Source organism: Caenorhabditis briggsae (assembly GCF_000004555.2).
Source record: "Caenorhabditis briggsae complete genome, chrI, whole genome shotgun sequence".
Taxonomy (NCBI): domain Eukaryota; kingdom Metazoa; phylum Nematoda; class Chromadorea; order Rhabditida; family Rhabditidae; genus Caenorhabditis; species Caenorhabditis briggsae.
The window spans coordinates 6,976,977-7,004,153 of record NC_013489.2 but is presented as its reverse complement, the minus strand read 5'-3'; the positions used below and the strand labels follow the sequence as shown (position 1 = coordinate 7,004,153).

The 27,177-nt window shown below is 37.3% G+C and overlaps 6 protein-coding genes across 6 annotated transcripts in view; 4 read left to right on the top strand and 2 right to left on the bottom strand.

Moving 5' to 3' along the window:
* Positions 1-1,432: 1,432 nt before the first annotated feature.
* Cbr-col-61 lies at positions 1,433-2,981 on the bottom strand (the record flags this gene model as incomplete). The annotated part of the gene is made up of 3 exons (XM_002629853.2): positions 1,433-2,031; positions 2,176-2,383; positions 2,862-2,981. The coding sequence occupies 3 exons, from the start codon at positions 2,979-2,981 to the stop codon at positions 1,433-1,435; spliced, it is 927 nt and encodes a 308-aa protein (XP_002629899.2).
* Positions 2,982-10,268: 7,287 nt separating this feature from the next.
* On the top strand, positions 10,269-13,573 carry Cbr-trpa-2 (the record flags this gene model as incomplete). The annotated part of the gene is made up of 7 exons (XM_002629852.1): positions 10,269-10,411; positions 10,474-10,729; positions 10,776-10,931; positions 10,981-11,112; positions 12,718-13,236; positions 13,289-13,453; positions 13,499-13,573. The coding sequence occupies 7 exons, from the start codon at positions 10,269-10,271 to the stop codon at positions 13,571-13,573; spliced, it is 1,446 nt and encodes a 481-aa protein (XP_002629898.1).
* A 1,101-nt stretch (positions 13,574-14,674) lies between these two features.
* CBG21935 lies at positions 14,675-16,529 on the top strand (the record flags this gene model as incomplete). The annotated part of the gene is made up of 5 exons (XM_002629851.1): positions 14,675-14,750; positions 14,806-15,075; positions 15,125-16,090; positions 16,137-16,305; positions 16,439-16,529. The coding sequence occupies 5 exons, from the start codon at positions 14,675-14,677 to the stop codon at positions 16,527-16,529; spliced, it is 1,572 nt and encodes a 523-aa protein (XP_002629897.1).
* A 417-nt stretch (positions 16,530-16,946) lies between these two features.
* On the top strand, positions 16,947-19,169 carry CBG21934 (the record flags this gene model as incomplete). The annotated part of the gene is made up of 6 exons (XM_002629850.1): positions 16,947-17,052; positions 17,354-17,513; positions 17,566-17,783; positions 18,044-18,186; positions 18,249-18,397; positions 18,701-19,169. The coding sequence occupies 6 exons, from the start codon at positions 16,947-16,949 to the stop codon at positions 19,167-19,169; spliced, it is 1,245 nt and encodes a 414-aa protein (XP_002629896.1).
* A 341-nt stretch (positions 19,170-19,510) lies between these two features.
* Positions 19,511-22,323, bottom strand: CBG21933 (the record flags this gene model as incomplete). The annotated part of the gene is made up of 6 exons (XM_045236957.1): positions 19,511-19,749; positions 20,608-20,629; positions 20,969-20,988; positions 21,046-21,129; positions 21,362-21,476; positions 22,195-22,323. The coding sequence occupies 6 exons, from the start codon at positions 22,321-22,323 to the stop codon at positions 19,511-19,513; spliced, it is 609 nt and encodes a 202-aa protein (XP_045097428.1).
* Positions 22,324-24,799: 2,476 nt separating this feature from the next.
* Positions 24,800-27,177, top strand: part of CBG21932 — a gene marked incomplete at both ends in the record, with an annotated part of 4,213 nt that continues 1,835 nt past the window's right edge. Inside the window, 3 exons of the mRNA XM_002629848.2 lie at positions 24,800-24,880; positions 24,931-25,022; positions 25,097-25,271. Coding sequence (XP_002629894.2) covers positions 24,800-24,880; positions 24,931-25,022; positions 25,097-25,271 — 348 coding nt within the window. The remainder of the gene's footprint in view (positions 24,881-24,930; positions 25,023-25,096; positions 25,272-27,177) is intronic.

The window sequence follows — 27,177 nt, the reverse complement described above, 5'->3', positions numbered from 1 at the left end:
TTTCAGCCTGTCATCAGGAACGCTCCGAATGAATAAATTGTCTAATCTCAGTTCCAGGAATTGATAAAGTTATGTTTGTTCCGACACATCAGGTGGTGAGCCTGTGTCGGAGCGAAAGTACAAAGATAGGTCAATAGTTAAATCAACAACTATTTATTAACTGGTTTAGGGCTCTGATTAGGGTCTTCATGACATCTGCAGTCGGCGTCCACCAAGGTTCCGATCCAGCGACAGGGGTTCCGTTGATAGGAGATAAGGGGTGTGCACCATCTATTTACCACGATTAGGTGGTTGCAGCTTGAAGAGATGTGGCATCGGTAGTTGGTTTGGTCTTTGGGCGTCAGTAGTCGGATCCGGCATCATAGTGTTCAGTGTTAGGGAGATCCTTTTGGTTGCTCCATTGTATCAGATGTCTCAGAAGTATCAGATGTATCATCATACTGGCGATTCTGCTTCCTTTTATAGCATCTCCTAAGCATATCCACGTTTATGCTCCAGATCTGATATGGTGATAAGGAAGTGATCACGCCAAATATGTATCGTTAAATAGTTGGAGAATTGTGTTTATGACTATTTTTGTCATTCTAGATGTGCTCTAGTATTGTTGGATTTGAGGTCGTGCAGTAGAACCTCTGCTGCCGTGACAATCTTGAACATCACGCACTATGTTCCTCCTAGCTGCTATTAGGGCCAGCTTCAGCTCTCACTCCTGCGGATCCAGGCTCCTGGTTCCTGCCTCCAGGATGTCAGATCAATCTCTTAGTTTCTTCTTATTTTCAGTCTGAACCATCAGGAACCACTTCAACTGATCCTGATCCAGACCCGGGCACCCCCAGTCACCAAGACCAGGGCTTCAAGACGCGGGCTCCAAACCCGGCTCCAGGACCCGGGCACCAGGTTCCCGATCCAGGATCGATCTGGAGCCCAGAAAAGGGCAGAACTGATTCTTCCCTTTGCTTCCCTCTTCTTTTATAGTAATCTTCCTGAGGTCAATCGAGGGGGCCCATCGAGGGTCGTGGGTTTTTACGTCTATATTTTGGTGGAGAATTCAATTTGTAAGAACTTTTTGGCACGCAGATTTTTTTATAAAACAAATAAATTTTTTATTTACGTTCAAAAAATTGAGATTTGATTTTTGAAATTCTGTGAAACTCTATGAAAAAATTGTCCCTTTGAGCCTAATTATCTCGTTTCCTGTTTAAGATATCGAAAAATTGTCAACCAATGAATTGTTTCTGATATTAAGGTGAACATTTTTGCTGTCAATAATTTATTGATATCTTTTACAGAAAACTAGAAAAAGTTGGTCAAAGTTGACTCTAATAGAATCCCCTCTCCCCAAACCGCAAACTTTGAGTCAATTTATCTGGATTCCTATGAAATATATCGAAAAGCGATGATGCAAAAAAACTGTTTTATTCTCAAATTTTATTTACTGTTTATGAAGCCTAGCCTTCGATCGATAAGGGTACGGATTACGGTAGACATTTCCACGATTCGGACACTGACAATAACCAGCATCCGGGCCAGGTCCACCTGGCAATCCTTGTTCTCCAGGTGTTCCATTTCGTCCCTGCATTCCAGGATATCCTGGTTTCCCTTCAGGACCTGCGGGACCAGGTAGCCCAATTCTTCCTGATTTTCCATCTCTTCCAGGTTGTCCTTCCTTTCCTGGATACCCTGGACGACCCATTCTTCCTGGTAATCCTCTCCCTTTCTTTCCATCTCGGCCTGGCAATCCTGGCTTTCCATCTTCTCCCGGTCTCCCTGGTAATCCACTATTTCCTTGTTCTCCTGGTCGTCCTGGTTTTCCATCTGCACCTCTGTATCCTGGATTTCCTGGTTTTCCATTGGGGCCAGGTAGTCCGGGTGCTCCATCTCGTCCTGGATATCCTGGTAGCCCTGCTGGACATCTGATACAGTCTCTTTCTGGTTCAGGGCATCTGATGGGTTCGAAGATTTGATGATTGTCGTCTCCAGGTACTCCTCGTGAGCCAGGGGTTCCAGGAGAGCCCGGGTTACCAGGTGCTCCTGAAAATAAAAATTTCAGAATTTGAAGTTAAACAAGGGGAATCTAGATTTGACAAAAAAAAATCTCAGAATGGTTCATGGTTTCCGAGTTTACAATTTTCAGAAATCTCTCTAGCTCCTCAAGCTCCAGAATTTCCTACTAACCTGGTGGTCCCGGTGGACAAATCGGTTTTGTCGGCTCACATTGACACCAAGATGGAAGTCCTCCATAAGTGTGTCTCTTCTTTTTCAAATGACTTTCAAATGGATTTTTTGGTGCTCGAGAGGGCGGAGCTACAGAAGTTTGCACATCCATCATGTCGTGCCAAGCGGGATCCGTTTCGAATTGGAAGACACGAATCGATTCATTGACCTGAAGAAAAGAAGGGAATTAGATGAATGGAATGCTCGGAATTCGGTCAAAATAATGGAAAAAGGTGTTAGTTTTTCCGAGTCATTTTGCAATTAGATTGTTAGTTTTTTCAAATGAACGCATTTGAAAGACACCAAGATTTTAGCAAAAAGGATTTTGGCAAAAAAGAGAGATTCCGAAGTTTGAGGACATACCATTTTCAAAGTAATACCGTAAAACCTGCAATATAAGGGCACCCTAAACGTTTAACTTTGGGCCAATTTATCTCGGTACCTGTCAAAAATGTAAAAAAAGTTGTCAACTGATAAATTGTTTATCATAATATCACAATTATTTTACCATCTAACACATTTTTGATATGTTGCATAGGAGACAAGAAAAAGAGCTCAAACAGGACAGTGTCCCTTCTTTAATGGGTTTCACGAAAATTCAAAATTCTGAATTCAAGAATCTCTAACATTGAAAATTCTAAACATACCTGAATTTCCATCTCATCCATTTCTTGGAACAATCCATGAAGAACCACGAGACAACTCAAAATTGCTCCTAAAGAGCCAATTGTGGAGACAGCGGCCACTGCCTTTACCTCCCACAACATCTTCGGAATCCTCCAGATGACGAATTCTAGGCAAATTCAGAATATGTTCTCTTCCCAACAAAGTACCTCTATTTTATACTGCTACGGGTAACTGGTTATTTTCTTCACTCCTCCCTTTCGGTTTTGTAGAAGAGTGAATTAAAATGCATTTGCAAATTACGGAAGCGAAGGAAAAGAACTTCTTTGTGTCATTTTTCTTCGTTCCACGCTCTCTCTCTCTCTCTCTCTCTCTCAGTTGGTAGGCAAAAAACCATAAAATAAGAAATCCCATTTGATGGATATTCTTTTTGGCGGTTCTTCGCAGTGAAAACCAATAATGAGATTTATTCCGTTTAGATGGCACAAAAAAATTCAAAAAGGAGCAAGCAATAGAGCAACATTGATGAGTTCTAGAGAAGGAAGAAAAATATTAAGATCCAGAAAAATAGGGTCCAAAATTCATTGAACGTTTCAGCTATCTAAAAATCAGTGCCGTTGACTTCCAGCCATTTTTTCTCGGTCCTTTTGAAAGATGTCAAAAATGGTCAATTAATAAAATATTTGTGTTGTTATGATAGGCAAAATGTTGATATTTTTCACAGGAGCCGAGAAAAATTGGCTCAAAGTAAACCACCCTTCAGACCCTTCAATAAGACTAAAATCATCATTGGTTATAACTTATATCAGACGTCCTGAAAACAGAGCTTCCAGGAATCTCAAAACCTTTTTCAACTATTCAAAGACATCCAGTGAAAACAACTCGATTGCTAGAAGTCCAAACCACAGGGGTAATTATTAGCAAGAAAATGAGGAAGACCTTGGAAACCTGAAACCAGTAATTTGCGGTTTAATTGTACTTTATATAGAGTGTAGTTCAGTTTTTCAGGGGAAGTTTGAACTTTTGTATTTTATCGTCTACAAGAAAAATGTCTGAATCAAGGTACATTTCCCTGAAGTTTCGGATGTTTGAACTTTGTAGAAAAATTGAAGATTGAAAAGAAATGTGTGTTGAATTCGGAATTTGGTTGATGTTATTATGTAGATTCTGCGTTTTCTATTCCTTCTGGGGCTCTTAAAAATACAGATTTTCAAAATGACATCATACAAGGTCCCATGAAAAAGAATTACGTTTTGTAGTTGACAAGAGTGTTAAAACCTTCGATGGAGAAGATTTTTGAGATTTTGAGATTCCGAAAATTTTCATTTTTTGGAATTTTGTAAATCTAGGTTTACATTTTTTCAAGACGCTGATATTGATTACAATCGAAAACTACAGTAATCCAAAGAAAAAATATTTTCCCAATGATAAAAAATTAATTAATTAGAATTTCCGCGTGCTCACTTGGGTTCAAGCCAACGGGTCAAAAAACGCGCCCCAAATAACTTTTAGGCCAGAAGAAATTTAATAATCTTTACGTAGACGTGGATTTGACCTTATTAGTTTTAATCAACGAGTTGCAACGCGTGATTTTTTCGTGCAATTTTTAAAAGTTAGATCCTCAGCCACATAATTCAGCAGCGAATTTTTTCTAAAATCTCACGTTTACTGGGGCGCGATTTCTGACCCATTGGCTTTAAGCCAAGTGCATGCTGCATACTTTCATGAACTCCTTTCTTATCTTTAGATCTCATTTACGGAGGCTATATAAGCTGGAGAAATCGACGAGAAGTCATAGTTCTAACTATCTTCCAGGACAGCTGGAATGAACCAAGAATGGGAATGCACCGATCCTTCTATGAAGACAAAGGACTTCTCGAATGCGAAACTCCACGAGGATCGCCGTCTCAATGAGGATTCCCACAGTCAGGAAGCTCTTGCTTGCGCTGTTGATTGGTGTTACTTTTTCTTTGTCTTCTGATTGGTGTCATAGTGGACAAAGTTAAGACACTATACTCGCCATGTTTGGGGTTCATGGCTAGGATGATCATTTCCACTGAACGTCCCCCGTTCACAACTGACCAAAATCAGATTTTAAAAGAAAATGAAATAACAATGAATAGCGTGCGCATCTCAACAAACATTTCAGTATTTCAGTATTTCCAGTATTTTCAGCATTTCAGAATTCTACGATTTTTCAGATTTTTTTCAAACATTTTGTGCTAAATCATGTTCCTCTGTCTCTGACTCACCGCATCGCTCCCATCGATATCACTTTAATTTTTCGATTTTTTCACATTGTAACAATACCACTTTGTACCCTCTGGATTGTATTTTATTTAACGCTCAATAAATTCAAATACCGTAAACACTAATAGAAGCCCACCCTATAAGTGCAACTGTGAGCTCAATTATCTTGGCTCAACTGAGAGATATCAAAATTTTTTCTTCTAGTAAAATATTGTTGATGTTATGGTAAACATTTTGTCATTTGGTAACTTTTAAATATCTTTCACAAGAACCGAGATATACGGGCTCAAAGTTGTTGGTTCTATGTTTACGGTAATTCAATTCAGATAAAATTTCAGACAACTTTTTGGGAGAATGCGACTGACAACCAATTTCACACGAATTTTTCCATATATATTTATGAACAGATAATTACAAAATCTTTTTATTCAAGCTGAAAATTTCAGAATAATTCAAATATTTGTTATTCACAAAATAAATGACAGTATAAAATATGCCATATTTCAATTTTTCAGTTAAAATTAGTCAACTTTGGAGTCTTGAAAATGCAAAGTTATTCCATTGCTTTGAAAAAAAACTTTTAGAATTGACATCTTTTCTTGCCAAATTCCATTCTGATGAGATATGCGGTTTGTAACCAAAACAGTGCACAAAATGAGCACTAAAACGAGCGTTTTGCCAACTTACCAAATTTTATCTCGGTTTGTTGGATCTGTACAAAAAGTTGCCAACTACAAAATTGGAACCCTAATTTTGTTTAGTCTGCTCTGAAATTTTCAGCAGAGTTCGGTAACTTTTGACTTCTTGTCAAGTTCATTTCTGAACGGGTTCTTAAAATTTTGGAGCATTTTTTCTAAAGTCGAACTATTAAATTTCGTTAAATGAATGAGTTCGTTAAAATCAGTTAGACCGCTAAACGATGTGAGTAAAATAACCATTTCATATTGTAAGTTGCAAAATGTCCTTTCTTCTTGTATCTTTTCCTTGCCCTTCCCATGAATTTATAAACAAACAGAAATTCAAGGGAGGTGCACGAATTCTTCTCTTCTCTACTATTCTTCTTCCCCCCGGCTTCATTCCCCCGAATATCCGTTTCCATTTTTCCATTATTTCACCAGTCGAAAACACATGTCCCTTCCTCACTGGTGAAACGAAAAAAGAGATGTTTTGGCGCCGATTTCGCGCATTTTGAATTGAGAGAAACGACTCAACCATCTGCATACATTCCTGTCCCTGGTCCGAGTTTATTGTCGTTTCGGAACTCTTTATTTCTTTTGGTTTCTGGAGATTGGATCATTTCTTGGGCTTTCCGTCAAAGTCATTACAAATCTCATGCTCCTAATTCGGGTTATGAGATCTTAAATGAGAACTTATGAGGGGCGTTTCAGAGATAAATGTACGCCAGTTTCATGATCAAAAAGTTTTATATAGGGCAACTTTATGCACTTTTTTAATATCGAACGCCGGTTTATCGATGTATCTTCTCGTTTTTGTGCAAACACTCTTATAGAACGCTCCTAAAACTAAGCCAACCTTGAGACCATATATCTCATTCCTGTGAAAGATATCAAAAATGTTTCAACTGATAAAATGTTTATGATAATATCAACAACATTTTGCCAGTTGAGCACTTTTCAATATCTTTTACAGGAATCGAGATAACTTAGCTCAAAGTTAAAGGTTACGGGGGGGGGGGGGGTCGTTCTATTAGAGTGTTTACAGAAAATCAGATGATCCGAAATTTGAGCCATCCTGGACTTCTTGGACAGGCCACAAAACAACTCTATCCTGTTTTCAAGAAATTTTAAGTAACGGTTTCGAAAGGAGACGAGTTCGAAATATTTTATCTTATTTTATAATGAAGCGCGTTTTTCAAATTGTCACATTTAGATTTTCTTAGAGCCCCCGTCGCAGTTCCAAACAAGAATAATGGTAATTTCAGATGTTTGGAATTAGTGGAAATTCACCCCAATTTCTCGAAATTTTTCAAAAATGCCAAACAAAACCAATGTTCATTTTTTGGTGTGAGCAAAATTTTTCTATGGCTTCTTCTGAACACAATCTGTCGACTCCAAAAAATACTCAAATTTTCAGAGTTCAGGATTAGTGTGTGAAATCTAAATCATTTTTCAGTATATGAAAAACTGCAAAAACAAAAAATTTGCAAACTTTCTCTTATTTTTGAGCTCAGAAGCAAGTTCCCAACTCTAGAAAAGTATCCCAAGCTAGTAGTATAAACAAAAATGTATCCCAAACTTTCCTCCTCCATCTCCCATCGTTTTCCGCCAAATTAGATGCAATTACCCCGTGGTCGTCTCTCTCAAAATTCTTGTGCTCCTACTGGTGCCCTCCGTAGTGCTCCGGAGAGCTCTGACACCTCCACATCTCTCCCTTCACTTGTAATTCTTTTAGTCTTTGAAGCCTCTCATGCATTCCCAATAAGAGGATTCTTCTTGAGCTGCTCATCCCTCTCTCTCACCGCTTCTATCCTTTCGTGTATATCTGAAAAGCCTTCCTCCCCTCTTTTTTTGTGTTTCTCTACTATTCTCCACTTTTTAATTATTCCAAAGTGTTGATCTGTACGGGCGGTCCCCGGGAGACACACCCCTTCTACTTCTTTTCATGCCCCGATTTATGGGTTGCCAAACATTTCCGAATACCGCAACAAATACTTGCCGCCAATGAGTTTACCCTCTCTCCTTTTGGCGGCGATTTTTTCGATTTCGTTTTGTTTTTTGTTGAATGAGAGACAATGAGCGTTGAATCATTTGCAGCTGTTTCTGAAGAGAATCAGCAGATGGGATTTTTGCTTTTTTTTGGAATTTCGGGGCTTGTAAATATCATTTTTTCCCTCAAGGTTCTGAGATTCTTAATTTTCATGATTTCGGGGTTTTATAGAACACTTTGATTTTGAGATTCTGAAATTTTATGTGACCCAGAGTTCGATCAAATACAACCAGGAATACTTTACTCTAGAAATTTTTGAAGTTTTTTGGGGGAATTCAGAAAGTCCAGTTTTCTATACTCTTCTTGAAATGTGAGCCTCTTTTTCTCAAGTTCAATAATCTAGAAATAGAAGTAGAATCCTAAAATTTCAGAATCGAAGGATCCACAAATCTCAGAACCTTAGAATAGAAAAAATTCAAGTATTGGGTGGTCTTCTATTAGAGCAATTGCGGTAAGTTGATTGGGTTTTGGAAACTCTCATTTTCTGAAAACCTTTACTTTTTTCGAAACTCTCCAAAGAGTTAGTCATGATCCATTAAAAACTGTCAATCAGACAACTAAATTCAAAATGGCAATAATTGTATGTTCCTCAGACTCCTGTCAATACCAAAATGATTTGCAAACACGGTCATGCATGTCTCTCTCGCTCCCCCAACCTATCGCACCTTTTCATTGTCACCCCGTATACATTCATATTACTATTATTACCGTGTCTATACGCTGCTACCCTCTAGCAGAATTTCCGATGCAATTTGAGCCTTCTGAAAACCAGTCCCCAACATCATCAACTGACCATCGTCCCTCATCTCTCTGCCTCTCTATCTTCCTCTTTTTTCCGCCCGTTTTAATCTATTTGAGCCGTTGTCTTCTTCTTCTTTTTGTCTTTTGTCCCTCTATTTCCAAAATTTCGAAAATATATTGGGAAGGAAAAAAAGAAGAAGGCATGTAATGTTTACGCAACTGCTTCCTCCCATCGTTTTACACCGTTTTTTTTTGGGTGATTGTGTTTTTTGTGATAGGAGTTTTCGCGTTTTTTGTTGGTTTGGTGGTTCTGGTATTTTTGAAAATTCAGATTATGTGGATTTTTTTAATTTGAAAAAATTTGTATTGTTTTGTGGTCCAGAGATGTTGCCTTTCTAAGAATGTTTGAAGTTTCAAAGATCTTTTTCGAACACAAAATCTGAAGTTTATCTTTTTCATCTTTTAGTTTTTTTAGATTGTGAGGAGTTTAATTTTTTTAGATTGTGAGAAATTCTGAGATTTTGAGATTCTGAGATTCTGAGAATTCAAAGGCTTGGAATTTCAGAACTGATTTATGAGTTTGGGGGAGTTCTGAAACTTCAACAACTGAAATTTTCTAATTTTTAAAACTATTTGAGAGATTGAATAAAATCACTGTTGAAATTGAAATTCCACGCCTGGACTGAAATCCAAAAAATCTTAAAATTAGATCTTCAGTAACTTTCGACAGTTCAACATAATTCAAATGTTTCGAGTTTCAGCCATCTAGAAGTTCCTGAATTTGGAATTGTTAGTTTTCCAAAATTATTGAGACAAAAAAGAAAATAAATCTTTTAATTTTTCAAAATTTCAGAAAATTCCAAATTCTTAAAATTTTGATTTTCCCGATTTTTTAAAAAATTTTGATACTTCAATAATGTACACTTAAAATTTCAAATAATACTGGAATATCGATTCCGTCGCACGTCTTCTGCCAAACACCCAAAATTAACGGAAACGATTCTCATTTTCGCTCATTTCCGGTGCGAGGGGAAACAGAGACAAATTGCTTTTATCCATCCCATCTACCCGATTCCATTTCGATTGTTGCATTTTGGCACACAAAGATAGTAAACACCTCCTTCTATTCCCACTTTCTCAAGTATCTCGGGGGCATTTTTTCATTTTTCCCCCATTTTTTTTTCATCGCCGCCTGTCCACTTCATGACTCACAAAGCGCTCTCTTTTCATGCAATCGATACATTATTTTTGGAGAGAGCACAACACTAGAAATTGATAGATAGAGAGACGCAGACAGTTCAAGAGAAAGAATAAATGGAAATATTAGTCTTATTGTTTGTCATGTATTTGGCAAGAGTATGTTCTCATGAATCATAATCGTTTCCTTTTTCAATGATTCTTTCAATGGGTTCTACTTTTAATTTTTGTTTTCTAGTATTTTAGTTGAAAGGTTGAGATTTAGGGTTTTTGAGAGCTTCTTTCTGATTCACAACTGTTTTCTCTATGTACAGTACCTGAAAAATGTGTCCATATTCTTTGTCCTCACCCTTATTTTAGACACCCAAAACTATGAGCAACGTTTCGAAACTTTTAAATGTAAACCGTAAATTAAATTTGTAAATTTCGCAAGTTATGTCACTTTATTGTGTTTTCATGCCTTTTTTCCCTTCCTTTTGAATTCTCCTAACCTCTTTTCGATGATACTATTCCAGATGAGGAGCCCCAAAGACGAGGAGATGCCTCTTCGAGAACGCGGTGATAACGACGAGATCACTTTAGAGTTTTGCAATCGCAGATCCAGAATTCGAAGGAACAAAGCAGAGGATTCCGCTACTTTCATGTTTGATTATTTGAGGTAATAACTCTTTTTAGAAAAGTATTTTTTTTCTAGCTACCGTAATCTCCATTTGATTTCAGAGACCCAGAAGAAGGGGAAACTCTGAATTGGCGGGAGCTTCGAAAACTGAAAGCTGGAAAGAAATGGGGCGTCATTCGTCATCCGTATATTTTGAATTACATTAATCAGAAATTGATCGATTGTGCGCTTTTCTACAGTTTGCACATCTTAGCGTTCCTGTTTTTCTTCCTTCTCCTCGCTTGGCACGTCTTCTCAAGAAACATTTTCAAGGACTTCTTGATTAGTATCTTCACTGGAGTCTTCTTCATGTTCTTGGTAAAGCTTCGAATTTACTTTCTCAAAATACTCAAACTATTTTCAGGTCCTCAAAGGAACAATCAAGGCTAGAGTAACTAAAAGTGTGTCCACGTGGTTCGTCGTCGCTTTCTGCTTCAATATGTTCACCTACGGAGCCACTCTGTCTTACGTTTGGCTCCCCACTGTTTTCTCCTACGATGATTACCATCAGGAAGTTAAAGTAAGACTTCTGGACAAACAGAAAGCCGGACAATTGTTATCGTTTTTAGAAAATCATCACATGGTTCCTCCCTATCATCGCTATCATCTCTGCCTGGGCGAACCTCTTGTATATAATGAGAAAATCGCCATTTGGAATCTATATCTTCATGATGACTCGAATTCTCAGAAGTTTTGCACATGTGAGTATTTCAGAGAATTTAGCATAACTAAGGCTTCCGACCGGCCCTTTCATAAGGGCCGGTCGGAAACCGCCGACCGCCCGCCGACCCAGTCGATCGAGCTGACCGAATGCGTGCATTTGCGCATCAAAATACGAAAATTTGTGTACACGGTGTATTTATATCTGATCTTAAATTAGCTGAAATCGATCGCCAACTAGTAGCGGTTAACAACGCAAATGCACCCATTCGAACTACCATCACAACCTGGATTCAGTAATTTGAAAAACGGGAATTCTTGTCTGACGAAAATCCCCCTTCAAAAAGGCAAATGGGCTTAGGTTTGAATGCATTAAAAGCCGGGAAAGAAAGGGACCCTCCTCAAACTATGTGTGATATATGAAGTACATCAGTGGCAAGCCTTTCGTTAAAAAACCGTAGATTGAAAACTCTCGGCACAGTCAAAAAAGTGGGAAGAAATTGACCCCATCTTTTGGCTCAACGCAACTTTTTCCCCGGGTGGGCATCAGTTTGAATCTTCTCATCCTGCGTTGCACACATGAATGTTGGAATCAAACCATTGCTAGTGGTGATAAATGGGTAATGTGTGATTACAATAAGCGGCAAGCCAAATGGGTTGACGAAGGCGCTCAACCACCAGACGTCTCGAAACGTGAAATTCGTGTTAAAAATGGGATGTTGTCGGTATGGTGGTCTACCAAAGAATGGAGTATTAGGAGCTGCTTGATAATAGTGTCACTTTTACGACCCATACCTATTCTTATCAGGTGACATAACTTAGACTTTATGTGGATCTCCATTGGAGAGGAACGCAAAGGTTTATTTTGACATGATGAGCTGAAAAATGTGCTAAATATTCTGAGAAAAACAAAGCATAAATGAAAATAGACGTCGGTTTGAGTGATTTCTCAGCGGGCAGACTTGTCTGGTGTCTCTCCTATTCGTAAAGTCTCTCGCTTATTGCATAGGGATAAGTTCAATTTTCGGATAAAAAGTCCCAGTTAAAATAGAGATTTACTGTCCTGAATTAACGAAAAGCACAAAAACCACACTGCGCACCGAACAGTAACCAACTCCGCCTATTTCAAAAGCCTTGAAGCAAATTTGCAATTTCACCGCACGGTTTGACAAACTTTTCAGAAAACTGTTATTTCCGACCGGAATGGCCAATACAACTGTATGAAGAACACACTTTAAAAAATTATAGATTTGTCTGGAAACAATTTTTGAAAAGTGTGCGAGAAGTTTGCAAAAATGTGCTTCGCGTTCCCTCCGCTCGACACTAAAGATTTTCAAAAGCAAAACCTAAAATAAAGAAGGTTAGAGAGAACTGTATGGCGAGGTTTATTAGAGGATATCACGAAGAGAAAAATAAAATAATATATGAGGTGGAGACGCAGACACATGTCCTCTGCTCCTCCACATTTTTTTCAGATAACGATATTATAACGCCAAAACTGTAAATTCTAGGCCACCATCAGTTTTCGAAAACACGCAGATAGTAAACATGACTATAAATATTCAGACAAGACGAATTCATGTTACAGTATCGCCTAAAAAACACAATTTTGATGTTTATAAAAAACCAATCGTGTTTATTTTCAGATCGCCACAATCTGGATTCCAACTCTTATCGCCTTCTCCTTCGCCTTTCTTCTCATAATGCGAGATACCGGAGTCAAGCCATGGCCTCTTATCGACCAACAAGCTGCTAACATGACAATGGTTCAAACTATGCTTGTGATTCTACAAGCCGTCACCAAAACATCCACAATGATGATCGGAGAAGTTGATGCCAATGACATTCTTGACACCAATCAATGGATCCCATCAATTCTCGTCTTGGTCTTCGAAATAATTACAGTAATCCTTCTGATGAATTTGATGGTTTCGTTGGCAGTTGGTGACGTCACTTATTTAAAGAACACTGCACAGGATAAAATTCTGAAGATCAAAGTGAATTTTGTAATTGAAGCTCTCCAGCTGAGCGAGCAGTTCTCCAATAGTGTCTTCCGATTGCACACAAATCCCACATCGAATATTCTAGTGATTATGGATGATGGCTCTTATATTGCAACGTTCGATGAATTCCCCAAAGTTGCACCAGTTGCCGTTGCAGATGAAGTGAGATTTCTGCTTCTCATTGATATGGATGTCATAAATTCTCAATTTCCAGGCATTCAAAATCAGTTTCTTGGAGTCTGGAATGCGTCTTCGTATCAAAACAACTTCTGGAAAAGTCAAAACCGCTACAGTTAGCAAATGCGATATTGAGTGTATTGAATCCACAGAATCTGGAATTCCAGTCATCATGAGTACACCAGATTCTAAAATCTATGAGGTACCTTGGTTTCCAAGTCACTGTTCATCTTTTTTCAATTTTCAGAACGAGGACACCTACTGGACCACTTTCTCCAAGTGGCTCATTGGTCTTGATTGGGCTGGATATTTGGATATCTAAACGAAAACTTTATGTCCCCCACTGTACTGCCTCGCATCACTCTGGAAATTTCCTAAACTTTGACCTAATTATTAATTTGTGCGATCTCACGTTGCTCATTTTTTACATGCTTTGAGCTTACTGTATTTTTCCATTTTTCCACCGATTCTTCAAAAAGAACCCCAATAAATATTTTTACCCGTGAACTTTCGAAATTTAGGTTTTTTTCGAAAATAGAGAGCCTGCTGACCTTGAGGCATGTGGCATCGAGAAGGTGCTTGAAAGAGGAAGCTGAAAATTTACAACAAGGTTTTCAAAGTGTCCATCCATGGCATCTGGTAGGTTTCGAACCATTTTTAAGTTCCAGGGATTTTGGGGAGTTTTAGGTTGGAGGGAGGTCTGAGGTTCTATGATTCTAAACACCGGATGTTCTAAAATTTTCAGATTCTTAGATTCTAACATTAACATTCTAAGGTTTTTACTAAGTTTCTGAGATTCTGAGATTCTAAGGTTTTAGCATTCTTAGATTTTAAGCTTTTAAAATTCTGAAATGCTGAGATTCTGAAATTCTAATATCTTAAGATCCAAAGATTTTGAGTTTTTAAGATTCTAAGATTTAAAAGACTTGTTTGTAATTTTTTTCGAATTTTTTGATTCCTTAGGATTTGGAGGATTTTAAAAATTTACGATGTTTAGAATTCTGGGGGTTCTTAAAATTTCTGAAGTTTTTCGTATTTATAAAGTTTGGGGATTTTTAGAGCCTTTGGGATTTTTTTCAGATTTTCTAGTTTTTTTTAGATTTTTAGATTCTAAGATTCTAAAATTCTGAAATTTTAAGATTATGAGCTTCTAAGATTTTAAAGATTTTTGTAACTATTTTCAATTTTTGGTTTCATTTTTTTATATATCCGTAAATCTATGATTTTAAGATTGTGAAATTCTGAAATTTTGAAATTCTAAGATTCTAAGATTCTAATTCCAGAATATTTCTCATCTCTTCAATACATCTGGCTGAATATCGTTTTCTTCGTTTTCTCACTCTTTCTATTCGCCGTTTGTTTGTACGCGTGTCTATTCGTCCGATGGGTATACAAACGTCGACTGCGTCAGAAGACCGATGAGATGATCGACGCCTACAAGGATGAGGAGCAGAAACGAAAAGAAATGGAACTGAATTTGAAGCGACAGGAGTTAGAGTGTGAGTTCTAGATTTTACCAATAGAGCGCACTTTCCAAAAAAACCTAACTTTCAGTCCCCGAAAAGAAGAAAAAGAGCACATCGAAGCCTCGAAAAATCCACATCGTCCCCAAACCATGCAACCACACGACCCAAACGAAAAACGAGTTGATCGTCAAGACAGTAAACGAAGGACCAAGTGATGAGGTCATCTGTTCACCAACTGGACAACAACCTCAGAAATATCAGAATCCGCAGATTCTGAATCCTCAGGCTTTTCAGCAACAGCAATTCCAGCCCCAATACGTTTTGGTGCCAGTGGAGATGTTGAGGAATACGAAGACAGGTTTCTCGGATTTAGAACCTATAGATTTCTAAAAAAAATAATTTTTTAGTCAGAAGACCTTCTGGAATTCCGGCCAACTTTGATCCGTCTCTCCTAAACCACCAAGACCGCACAATTGTTGAAAGTGTGGCCACTCAAACATCAGATCGTCTTATGCTGAGCAATGAGACGGATTTGGAGAAGAAGACTTCAGAAGACTGGTTATCTGGATTTGACGAAAGAGACGGTGAAAAGATAGATGTCGATGAGGAATGTCAAGAACAGGATAGTGAGAGATGTATGAGACGTCGGAGAGATTGGGAGGATCGGAAGGCTCATCAACCTGTAGATTCAGATGAGACTCGAGTTTCGATGGAGAGTGATGCTCCACCATCACCGCCAAAGGATGATGATTCTTCTTCGGGAGTCACGTCTTCTGGAGTGACGTCATCTGGGGTGACATCTTCTGGAACTCAGCCTACTCCAACTTCTTCTTCTGACCCGAAAACTTTAGCTTCTTCTGGTGTAGATGGCAAAGATCAAGTAAACAATGATTCTGATGGTTCAAATGGAGCCAATGATGGCCGTGGAGGTCGTCACAAGCGATCCAGTCCGAAGAGATCCCCTCCGGGATCCGGAACCCCAGGATCAGGAGTCAATGATTCTAACGGATCGGATAGTGCCCCCGGATCTGGCCAATCGGATACCACTGGTCCACCACCACCACCGCCACCAGCTCCACTAGCTCCCAGGAGATCTCCACCCAAGCCTTACAATGGATCTGATGGTTATGGCGGAGCTTATGGACCATCTGGAATCAAAGGATCTTCACCTCCGAAACCAACGAATTCAGATGCTTTAAAAGGTCATGAAAATGGTTCAAAGGATCAGAACAATTTGAAGGATCCAAGACATTCTAAGAATCCAAAAGATCCGAAAGATCCGAAAGATCCGAAGGATCAGCAAAAACCACCGAATGAGGATAAGAGCTATGTGGCTAGCCAGTACATTGGCCAACCTGGGGAGAATGTTTCTAGTGAGTTCCCCTTTTCAATATTCGATTTTCATTTTAAAAATTCCAGACGTTCCACCTCCACCACCACCACCCAAATCATCGTCGCCAGCCGGCCGCGCCTCAATTTTCCCATATTTCATTGATCCGAAAGCTCCATCGGCCAGTGTGTCTACTAGTAAAGCGTCGTCCAAATACACGGATCCCGAGTTGGTTCCAACTGATTCGTCGTGTGCGCTGTGAGTTTTTTTTTCCAAATTTTGCGAGAACCTAGTGGTCCGTACTCCAAGGGCTAGAGGCCCAAATTTTGTGGTAGATTTTGTAGTCTAAAATTCCGAAACAATCTTCTTAACCTAAAAATAATTTTTCTAGGTACCGCCAAAAGAGAAAGAAAATGCCCGAAGATTCTGCCAAGATCTACACTGCAACTCCGAAAACACCAAAATCGGATCCTAAAAATTAATTTCTCTGTTTTTTCTTCTTCGTTTTTTTTCTTTTCACCACTACTTTCTCTTTTCTAATCGTTCGTTTTTAGATAACCTCCCCCTGTTCTTAAAATACATTATGGTAGTTTTATTGTCCTTTTCCCTTCAATAAATCGTTCATTTTTTATCTAATCTCCCTCCTCCACTCATTTTGCCCCCAGGTGACCTCATGTGATGAAGGAATGGAGAAGAAGGAAAAACGAATCATTTGTTCGGTTTGATTTATTGGATGTCATCTGTCAGAGATCAAACCATCAAGAGAGACACAGAGAAACAGAAAGGGAGATAGTGACTAGGGAGGGGGTGTGCTCCGGAGAGCCCTCCTGGCATTCAGTCTGTTTTCTTTTTTCTCTTGACTGGTCAGTTCTTGTATCCTGGAAGTAGTTGATATTGGGATGCGTCAGATCCTACTCTTATCTTTTCTTCTGATTGGATCATGTGAAGCGAGATGGTTCGGAAAGTTCGGAAGGGACCAGCCAAAAGGACTTCCGGTGATTTTGGGTGAGACATTTTAAATGACATTTTTTCCTGCTAGAACCTGAAAATATTTTTAGAACATTCTAAAAACTAGAAATTTACCGTACTTTAGGCTACCGTAGGCTCACCCAGACCATCAACTTTGGGCATAATTATCTCGATTCCTAAAAGAGATATCAAAAATTTATTAATCAAAAAATTATTTAACATAATATCGCCAATATTTCATCAGTTGCCAAAATTTTGATATCTTTTAAAAGAACCGAGATAGTTGAGCTCAAAGGGTTTGATTACCACTTTGCAAACAAAATCACTATTTTTTCAGTTCCCGGTGATGGAGGTAGCCAGTTGGAATCGAATTTGACCGGAAAACCGTCAGTTGTCCATTATGTCTGCTCGAAACAAACTGCTGATTTTTTCGATCTCTGGCTCAATCTGGAACTTTTTACTCCACTGGTCATCGATTGTTGGGCGGATAATATGCAGTGAGTTTTTTGGGGCTTCTAGACGTTTCTATCTCCAATTCGAAAATTCCAGACTCGTCTTTAACACGACCACTGGACTTTCGGAAAACATGCCAGGAGTTGACATCCGTGTCGTTGGATTCGGTGCGACGGAAGCTGTTGAGTGGCTGGATAAGAGCAAAGCGTCGCAGGGAAGATACTTCTTTGATATTGTCGATTCGATGGTGTCATGGGGATACAGAAGAGGGAAAGATGTCGTTGGTGCGCCATTCGATTGGAGAAGATCGCCTAGTGAGTTTCATTTTTGGAATCTTTGAAGCTCAGGAGATTTTCCACATGCATATACAGTAAAATATGTATTAGAAGAGTCAGCTCTGTTTCAAGGTACTTCCGGAGAGCCATTCTATTACAGGGGCTCTTAAACTAGAGGGGGCCTTCTATTTTTAGGTCATTTTTTTAAAAAAATTTTCATTGAAAATATGAATTCTTAATTCAAACCCACAGAAGTCATTGAATGATGATCCTAAAAACCCTCCAATTTATATTTTCAGACGAGTTGAACGATTACCTGATTCAGCTAAAAACGTTGATAGAAACAACGTACCGATGGAATGAAAACAAGAAAATCGTGCTTGTCGGACACAGTATGGGAAATCCGCTATCTCTATACTTCTTGAATAATTATGTTGACCAGGTGAGACTATCTTTTGGCTTTCTAGCGGCTCTTGAAATCTTTCTTCAGTCACTGAATTTCAGGCATGGAAAGACAAATATATTAACAGTTTCGTGAGTTTGGCTGCTCCGTGGGCTGGATCCATGCAAATCGTGAGGCTATTTGCATCTGGTTACAATATGAACTACTATCGAGTCATTCTTCCGCCAAGCGCCTTGAGAGGTATGCAAAGGTAAGTTCATAATCACTAACAATTGTAAGAAAAAATTGTAAGAAAAAAGTCCGGTACAGTACCACTAGCCCAACTTACCGTGAAACCTACAATTTTTTGAGGCACAATTCTGTAATTTCTGTGTATAAAGCTATTTTTCACTGTATGACCCTTTATCCGCCTACTCAATTGGTCCAAAGTTTTGTTTTCCTCAAAATGTTGAAAAAACAATTGTAAAATTTGTTGCCCCGCTTTGTATCTGGGTTTTAGCTGATTCTACATATCTGCATTCCAGTTTCCATAAAAATCTACCATAATTTCCAGATCATTCACCTCCTCAGCCTTCCTTTTCCCTAGTCCAGTCGCGTGGAAACCTACAGACATCCTCGCCCAAACCGCGCTTAAAAACTACACAGTCTCCAACATCAAGGAATTCTTCCAAGATATCAACTACATGACAGGATGGGAACAATACCAACAGGCCGCCCGTCTCAATGGAAATCTCAGTGCTCCAGGAGTTCCAGTTCATTGTATCTACGGCACCGGCGTACCAACACCAGAGAGATTCCAATGGGCATCCGGATACTTTCCCGATTATCCACCAACAGAGTTCATGGGTGACGGAGACGGTACGGTGAATAAGAAATCAGCTACAGTATGCTCGAATTGGATTGGGAATAATGGAGGAAAGAAAGTGACCGTTCATGAAGTGTTCCAAGCAGATCATATGGCAATTCTTAAACATCCGAATGCTATTGAACTCGTTAGAAAGGCTATTTTTGAGGAGATGTAATTTGTTTTTTTTTAAAGATTGTAAGTGTGATTGTGAAGAGGTACTACAAAACACGAAAGTTCCATATTCTTGTTCTAGTGTGCACAGAAAATCATAGTTTATGTTTGTAGAAACTTTTAACAAAGTTCGGGCTGTTGTGAAATGAAAACAACGAAGCATTTGACAATAGGGAAAATTTAAAATCGTTGATGAGTGAAGGATTTTCGCAATTTTCAAGATCACTCTCTTTGAAAATTTATTAGTAAAACTTTCGAACAGAAGAAAACTTGGCACGTTACACGACAAATCATGAGAAAGAAAACATTGGATGGGATTTCAAAAACTACTTTTTATCGAATCGATTAGCAATAAAATTCGATAGTTGGCTCAAAACGGACACATTGATGACCATGAGCATGTTGGAGAGCAATTCGAGCATTACAATATCTGCATCTAACAATTTGACAATTATGCGAACTCTGAACGGCTCTCATATTCTCTCTTGAGACGTCGATGGTTCCATCTATGCTTGGAGGATTTATGGTTTTTGGTTGATGGATGTGGAAACGAATTGTCAGTGGTTTCGCGAGTTGCGACCAGTCTGGAAATTTAAATTTTTCTTTAATTTTTACATAATTTCTGATTGTAAAAAAGATTATGATGATATTATACAACAAGTTTCTGGAATTCTGGACCGAAAAATTCTATTATGGCTCTTCTGAATTTTCGATTTTCTCAAATTGAAAATCATTCATTTCTTTAATGTTTAAATTTCCAATTTGACTTTCAGAACTCTGATTAATTTCAACTGTTTGGGTTACAGTAATACTTTGGTCTAATTTAAATGCATTTTTGACAAATTGCATTAGTTTATTTTTGGCGAGTTCTCAGATTTTTATTAAAAATTCAAAATCGATGAAATTCATCAAAAAAATCGAAAAATTAGAAAAAAGGTTGAAAGTGGAAATTGGTCAGGAAAAAAATTTGAAGAATCGAAACACTAAACACGGTGAGTTTTTCACTACCGCTGCTTCAACTTTGGAATTTTTTTTCTCGAATTCTAGTCCATAACTTTTTTTTCTGTTCCATAAATTTTTAGTAAATTTTATGAAGAATATATGGTAAAAAAATGAATCAGATTTTTTTTGTCCGTTGTACTTTAAAACGTCGCAGACTGTTTCGCATTCGGTAGTGAAAAACTCACCGTGACTAAAAGATTGAAAGTTCAAAAAAGCGAGTAGGAGCGATTCCTTATGATATTCTGATCCCTCCCACTTGACCTACAGGACTCTAGTCGGTCCGTCTGGTCATTTTACTTTTTTATTTGTACAGGTCCCATTTCTTGCCAAATTATCTATCGATTTCCCCCATGAATTGCAAATAAATATATTATTATTCAAACCAATTGGAAATCTAAACATTGAGAATTTTCAGGAATTCCAAAATTTAGAAGAGCCACCATAGAATTTTTTCGACCTAGTCTATCTAGTTTTCTGAAAAAAATATTTGAAGTAGATGATTTTATTATTTTTTTACGTTGGTGATTTTATTATGAACATCTTACTAGCAGACCAATTTTTGATATCTCTCTCAGAAAATGAGGTATAGAGGCTTAGAGTTTACAGTCCAGAGGTCTTACCGAATTTTTGAGTTTTGAACAAAAAAACGTCCAGAGATCACAAACTTGAAAAACTCCAAATTCCAAACCCTGTTAATTTTGAATGTTGAAAATTTTTAACACTGAAACTCGGAAATTTCTAAATTCTCTATTTTACAAAATTACAACACGTGATTCTCTCAAGATGAGTAGTGCAGAATGCTCTCTTTTCTTGACCCATCTCTTTTCATTCGTTTTTCAATTTCCTTGCCTTCAAATTTCTTCTTCTCCCAAACTCACCAACATAACACTTCTCTTTGTGCTCTTCGATGACTTGGTCGTCGTATTGCTCACCGCAAACAAAACAAGTTCGGAGTCCGTCTACTAAAAAAAATAAATTTCGAGGTTCAGGCAATTATTTTTCGGGAAGTTTCCTGGAAAAAAAAGGAGAAAGGGAACTCCAATTATAAAGGTGACCTGCTGTTCTCTGGGAGGTCCGGAAATATGAAAATTGACTGGGACCTCAAACCGGGAAGATGATCTAGAATTTTCTAGATCAGAGAATATTTCAGAAGGACTAGTTTTCCAAAGTTTGGGTTTCTAGACTATCATTCACCATTTTCATGATTGTATCTAGACAATGACCGTGTCCTTGGTCTTTCCGCTGTCATCTCTGTAGGCCGAATTTTCTTTCGTCTTCCGGATTTTGAGCGTCCCCGTTTTTGGTTTTGCTGAAAACTTGTATATGACCTAGAAAATTTGTATATGACCCCTGTATATGACCTAGAGAAGTTTTCGAGAACATTTGGCAACATTTTTTTTTGGGTTGTATGAATTTTTAAGAACGAAGTCACATTGCTAAAAGAGGTTTTTATAAGGTCAGACGTCATAAAAATGGAGTCAAGAAGCCTGAAGTTTTTTTTTTATAGCGTGTCTGTTTATCCGGATGTCCGGATGTCCAGGTTCAAGTTTCTAGGAAGCCTATGCTCCTGTATTATTTAAAATTTAAAAAAAAAACTAGATTTTCTAATTTTCAACATTTAAAAAAATGTTGCCTATTTTTTCGAAACTCGAATTTCTGGTTTTGACTATTTGAACCTATCTTCCGGCTCTGTGACGTTTCAAAATCTGATTTTTCAAAATCGAGATGATTCAGAACCGATACATTTCATAACCGCGACATTCCAAACATTGACATTTCAAAACCAAACGTCACCATGCAGGCGAATGGATAGGTTTTTTCTTCTAATTCGAAAACTCAGAAAAATTTAAAAGAAAAATTCAATTCTCCAATTTTTCGAATTTCAAAATTTTTGATTCTAAAAAGCATTTTTCAACCCCCTAAAACTATTTGTGTATCCTAAAACCTTTCCATTTGCCTGTATCATCACGGTGGCAAAATGCCCGGTTTTTAAAAGTCGAGGTTTAAAATTATTCAAAAAACCCCACCTGCATCAATTTCAACTTCTCCTGTTCCAGAATTTTCTGCATCGAGTCCACACAGTTTTTCTCGTGAATAGCCAACGAGTGTCTAGAATACAGTCTCTGACAGTGTGGACATTCCAAAAAAGTAGGCATTTTTTGGGGAAAATGCCAAAAAATAGCTTCGAATAGTTGACAAAAAAAGTGTGGGAGACGAAAGGGAAGAGTCTAATTTTTCATGAATTTCTAAGTGAATTCTGGGAGAAATAGAAGTAGAAGAGAGCCGCCGAGACGAAGAATAGAAGATGTTCGAATGCGATGAGAAGAGTGAGAGAGTGAGAGACGCAGAGAAAATTGGCTTCGTGGAGTAGAGAGCTGACTCTGTTTCGAGGTGTCGTTACTAGGGAAGAGTGAGAGAGTGTGAGATGTAGAGAGATGCAGAGAAAAAGCCAAAAGACGTGATAAAAAAAAAGCAGAGGACAGAAGGATTAGAGAATTGAGTCAATTCTTGTTTTGACTTGTGAGCAAGGAAATGAATTGAGATAGATGAAAAATAGAAATTTAATCAGTGAGAATTAGAAAATAGTTTTGCTGGTTTCAGAAAAATTGAGATAATTCAACTAATAGAATGTCTCACGAAGCGTCCACTTTGAGCCTATATATGTATCTCATTTCCTGAGACAGATATCAAAAAGTTGCCAACTGACAAAATGTTGATAATAATGTCAGAAATATTTTACTAGTTAAACACTTTTTGATAGCTTTCACAGAAACCGAGTTGAATCGGCTCAAAGTTGAAAGTTAGGGATCATTTTATAGTGATTATGGTAACAGAAACCGTCGAGGCTAGAGTTCAAACTATCAACGAGATTTTTTTCAGTTCACTTTCAAAAACAAAATAAAAACTGTCAAATTTTTTAGCTGTTTTTATGCTCGAAAATGCTCAAATCTCTAAAGGAAACGACGAAATTCTCAGAAAACAATTTTTGCAAAAAATTTTTGTTTTGTCTATAATTAGCGATCATGAGATCATGATGTATGTACTAATTTAGTTCATTGAACATTTTAAGAAAAAGAAAGGATTAGATCAAATGAGTAGGCGGATAAAGAGTGTTACAGTAACCCAATGATAATTTCGGAACAATTTCAAGCAGTTTTAAACCTATAAAACCAATATAAAATATGTTTTAGGAGAAATGTATAAATTTTTAAGGCTCCAGAAATTCTTTAATTCTAGCCAAGACTAAATATGTTGGAGCCATTATTAAGCTTATAATTTGAAGTCAGAAATTAGTTTTTTTTTCAGAAATTGTGAGAAGACTCGTTTCTCCAAATTAGCTCTGACACGTACCACCAGGTGAAAAATGATTAATTCTCAATAGACAGATGAAATTGGGGGGGGGGGGTTTGAATGACACTTAATTTAATTAAAGATAGATACCTAGACCACCTTTGGAATAATTAATTTAGTTCTATGGACAAGAAGATTAGCAGGGAAATTTTAAAATTAAAATTATATTATAGTTAGAAAAAATTATTTTAAAGGTGGACATACTTGTAACGGGCCGGGCCGGGCTTTTTCCCGAATTTCGGAGGCCCGGCTCGGCCCGGCGGGCCTGTCATTCCACAAGTTTTGAAAATTTCAAAAAACGAAAAAAAAATTTTTTCGAGTTTTTTTTGATATTTTTTGATCAAACAGCCAAACAATCCAAAAAGCACAAAAAAAGATAAAAAATTGTATTGAGAGCTCAAAATTCAGTTCAAAATGACAAAATTTTTGCTACCGGGCCTTGAAATTTTCCTCAGGCCCGGAATTTTACAAGTATGAAGGTGGGGACATGGATTCAATTATTTTACAGGTGAGGACATCTGTCCTCCGAAAAAATATCCTGCCTTTGTTCCTTCAAGCACCGAAAACAGAGAAAAATTCAAATGGACTCGAAATATCAGTGAGCTCGTGATGAAACAGAAAATGGGAAACCCAAAATCAAACATGATTAGTCAAGCAAAAACAAAACGTATTTTTCTAATGTTTGGTTGAATTCCCATACAACTAATTATACTCAATAAAATGCTTGTCTTGAAATGGTTTCCCCATGATTTTTGAGTTTCTCCTCTACCAAATATGAGGGAAATTTAAAGCAAATGGAATAAAAAGTGACAGATCTTCACAAATTTCAGTATTCGTATTTTTCCAGTCCCAATATTTGTGTGTTTTCCTTTTGAATTCAACTTTAAACTTCATTAACACTTTTCGATGTTTTTTCTTTCTAAGCCGTCCCGTTTTTCTGCGTATATTCTTCCCACTGTCTGTGCTCCATACTTCTCTAATTCTCTTTTCTCTCCGAGAAGACGCATTGATAAGATAGAGTACATACTAAAAATGACAATAAAAAACTTGGCATATATTTTGATAACGGAATCGAGAAGTTTCATCAGCCAACTGTTTCTCGATTTTTGCCAAAACGAATCTTGTAGTCACTTTGACATGAATCTTGTAGTCTAGGAAAAATCTATTTACTTTTTGGACCAGCAGACCTCCGATTAAAAACAAATTTTTTTCAAGAAAATCATTTTCCCCCAGTTTTATTTTATTGAATTTTGAAAAAAATTTAAACATTTTGCATCCAGAATGCCCTCGAAAATCTGCATTATTGGAGCTGGTGCCGCTGGATTGGTGACTGCAAGACATGCAATTAAGGATGGACATCAAGTAATTTTCATTTTTTATCAAGTACAGTAATCCTAAATAAACATTTTCAGGTAGAAATATTCGAGCAAACAGATAAAGTTGGAGGAACATGGGTTTATTCAGAAGAGACTGGATGCCATTCCAGTATGTATAAAATTATGAAGTGAGTTAAAAAGTATGATTTTTCGATGTTCAGTTTTGAGCATGTATTTACAAAAATCCGTTTTTGTTTCCCAGAACTAATCTTCCAAAAGAAGCAATGCTATTCCAAGATGAACCATTTCGAGATGATCTTCCATCTTATATGAGCCATGAGGATGTTTTGGAATACCTGGAAGACTACTCAAAAGATTTCCCAATCTTTTTCAATACTACGGTGATCGATGTGAAAAAAGATAGTGAGCAGTGGAAGGTACAATTTTACTCTTTATATTGGGTTCTCTATACGTTTTCGGCTGCCGAGGAATTTTCACGTTTGAGATAAAATAATCGAAAAGGAGAAATATTATGAGAATTTACACATTAAAAACAACGATTACAAAGAAAGTTATTTTTAAATGGGAATTTTATGATTTTCCCCAGAAAATGTAGCGTGAACATTTATTTTCATTAAATCTGGGTTTTCATGAAAAATCCACAATTTTTTGATTTATTTTTTAACGTTTTTATCTTTACTATTAACAATCATCAAATTCTGTCTGTGTGTCCGTTTGTTCCCGGTTCCACGACCCTAGCGAAGTCCCCAGTAGACCGAAAATTCTCATATTTTCACAGATGATCAGAAATAGCAGCGAAATGTTGCCCGTCTATTTTTCATTTTGAAATTTTGTTTCTGACGTCATCTGGAGACGTTACTCCATTCCTACAGTGCAACTCTTTAGAAAATTATTTTCACGTCACTTCCGTCCAACCCCTCTATTTTTTTTTCTTATCCACACTATATCTGATAAAAATGTTATTTTGTGAAAATAATTATTTAGTCTTAGTTTTGAAAGAAGAGAGAAAGAAAAAGTTCAGTAAACTTTAAAATTCTGACTTTCTGAATCCCCTAACTTCTCAAAAACTGAATTTCGGAGATTCTGATTCCCGAAATTTGATTATTTTTTTCGAAAATGCGAAATTTCTAACCTTTCGGAACTCGAAAATACCGAGATTTGAAACTTCGGAAATTTTGAAGTTTGAAAATCAGAGAATTCAAATGTCCAATGTTTCGGAAATCCAGAAGTATAAAAATTCAGATATTCGGAATATTACGAAATTAAAAAATTTGAAAGTTAGAACACTCGAAATTTTGAAAATCCAAAATCTCGAAAGCAAAAAACCAGAAAAACCAGAAACTCAGAAGTTCAGAATATCAGAAAGCCCAAGTTCGGAATTTAGAAAATTCGGAAATTCATAAACTTTGTGAATCAAAAACTCAGAAATGTATTTTAGAGAAAATTCTGAAAGTCTGATTAGTTTTAAAATTTTTAATTTTGGGAATTTGTGAAGTAGAATCTCAGAAAGTCGGAAATACGGAAACTCGAAAATACGAAATTTCAGAAATTATGAGTTCTTAAATGAAGCATTTTAATAGAAAAATCTTTGAGTTCTAGAATCGCAGTTCCGAAAATTCAGGACTCCTGAATTTCGAAACTTCTGAAAAAATTATAAGTTGTCAAATTTCAAGATATTCGGGAATTCAGGAAAATTATTAGTTCTAAAGCTTTGGAAATTTTGAGCAGTTCATATCAACTAAGACACGTTACTGATTTATCTGTCCAAGCCCAAACTCAATCGGTTAAGGCTGTTGTAAGCGGGAGCCCGAAGGTTTAGCCCCGAAGGCGCAAAAGCAGACTGTCACTCCAGTTTATGAAAGTTGACAACACAATCAACTAAAACTTCCTCTTCTGATTCTCTCCGATTTGGAGATTCAAACGTTTTTAGTGAAGCCAGGAGATTGTAGCCGCCGACAGGCGGCGGAAATCGACTGGTTAAAATTAAAGAACAAAAACACAGAATCGTTCTGCAGAACACATCTGTGAGAGAAAAATATGACGCGAAAGTTAAATCACAGAATCGTTCTGCGGAACGTGAAGAACACAGTTTTGAATAGAAAAAAATAATTTCAATTTTTTCTGCGTGAGCACAGTATTTAAAAAAAAATTCATTTTGAAACTCCAAACGTGAAAATTTTGAAATTTGATCCCTCTTATATTCAATGAAAACAAGCTGCACATACTTGCGGACGGGCCCAAAGCGGGCCGTGGCGGGCCCTGTCATAGTTTCTTTTAGGATTGATATTTTTGACCAACTAAATTAGATATGGTAGAACTCTA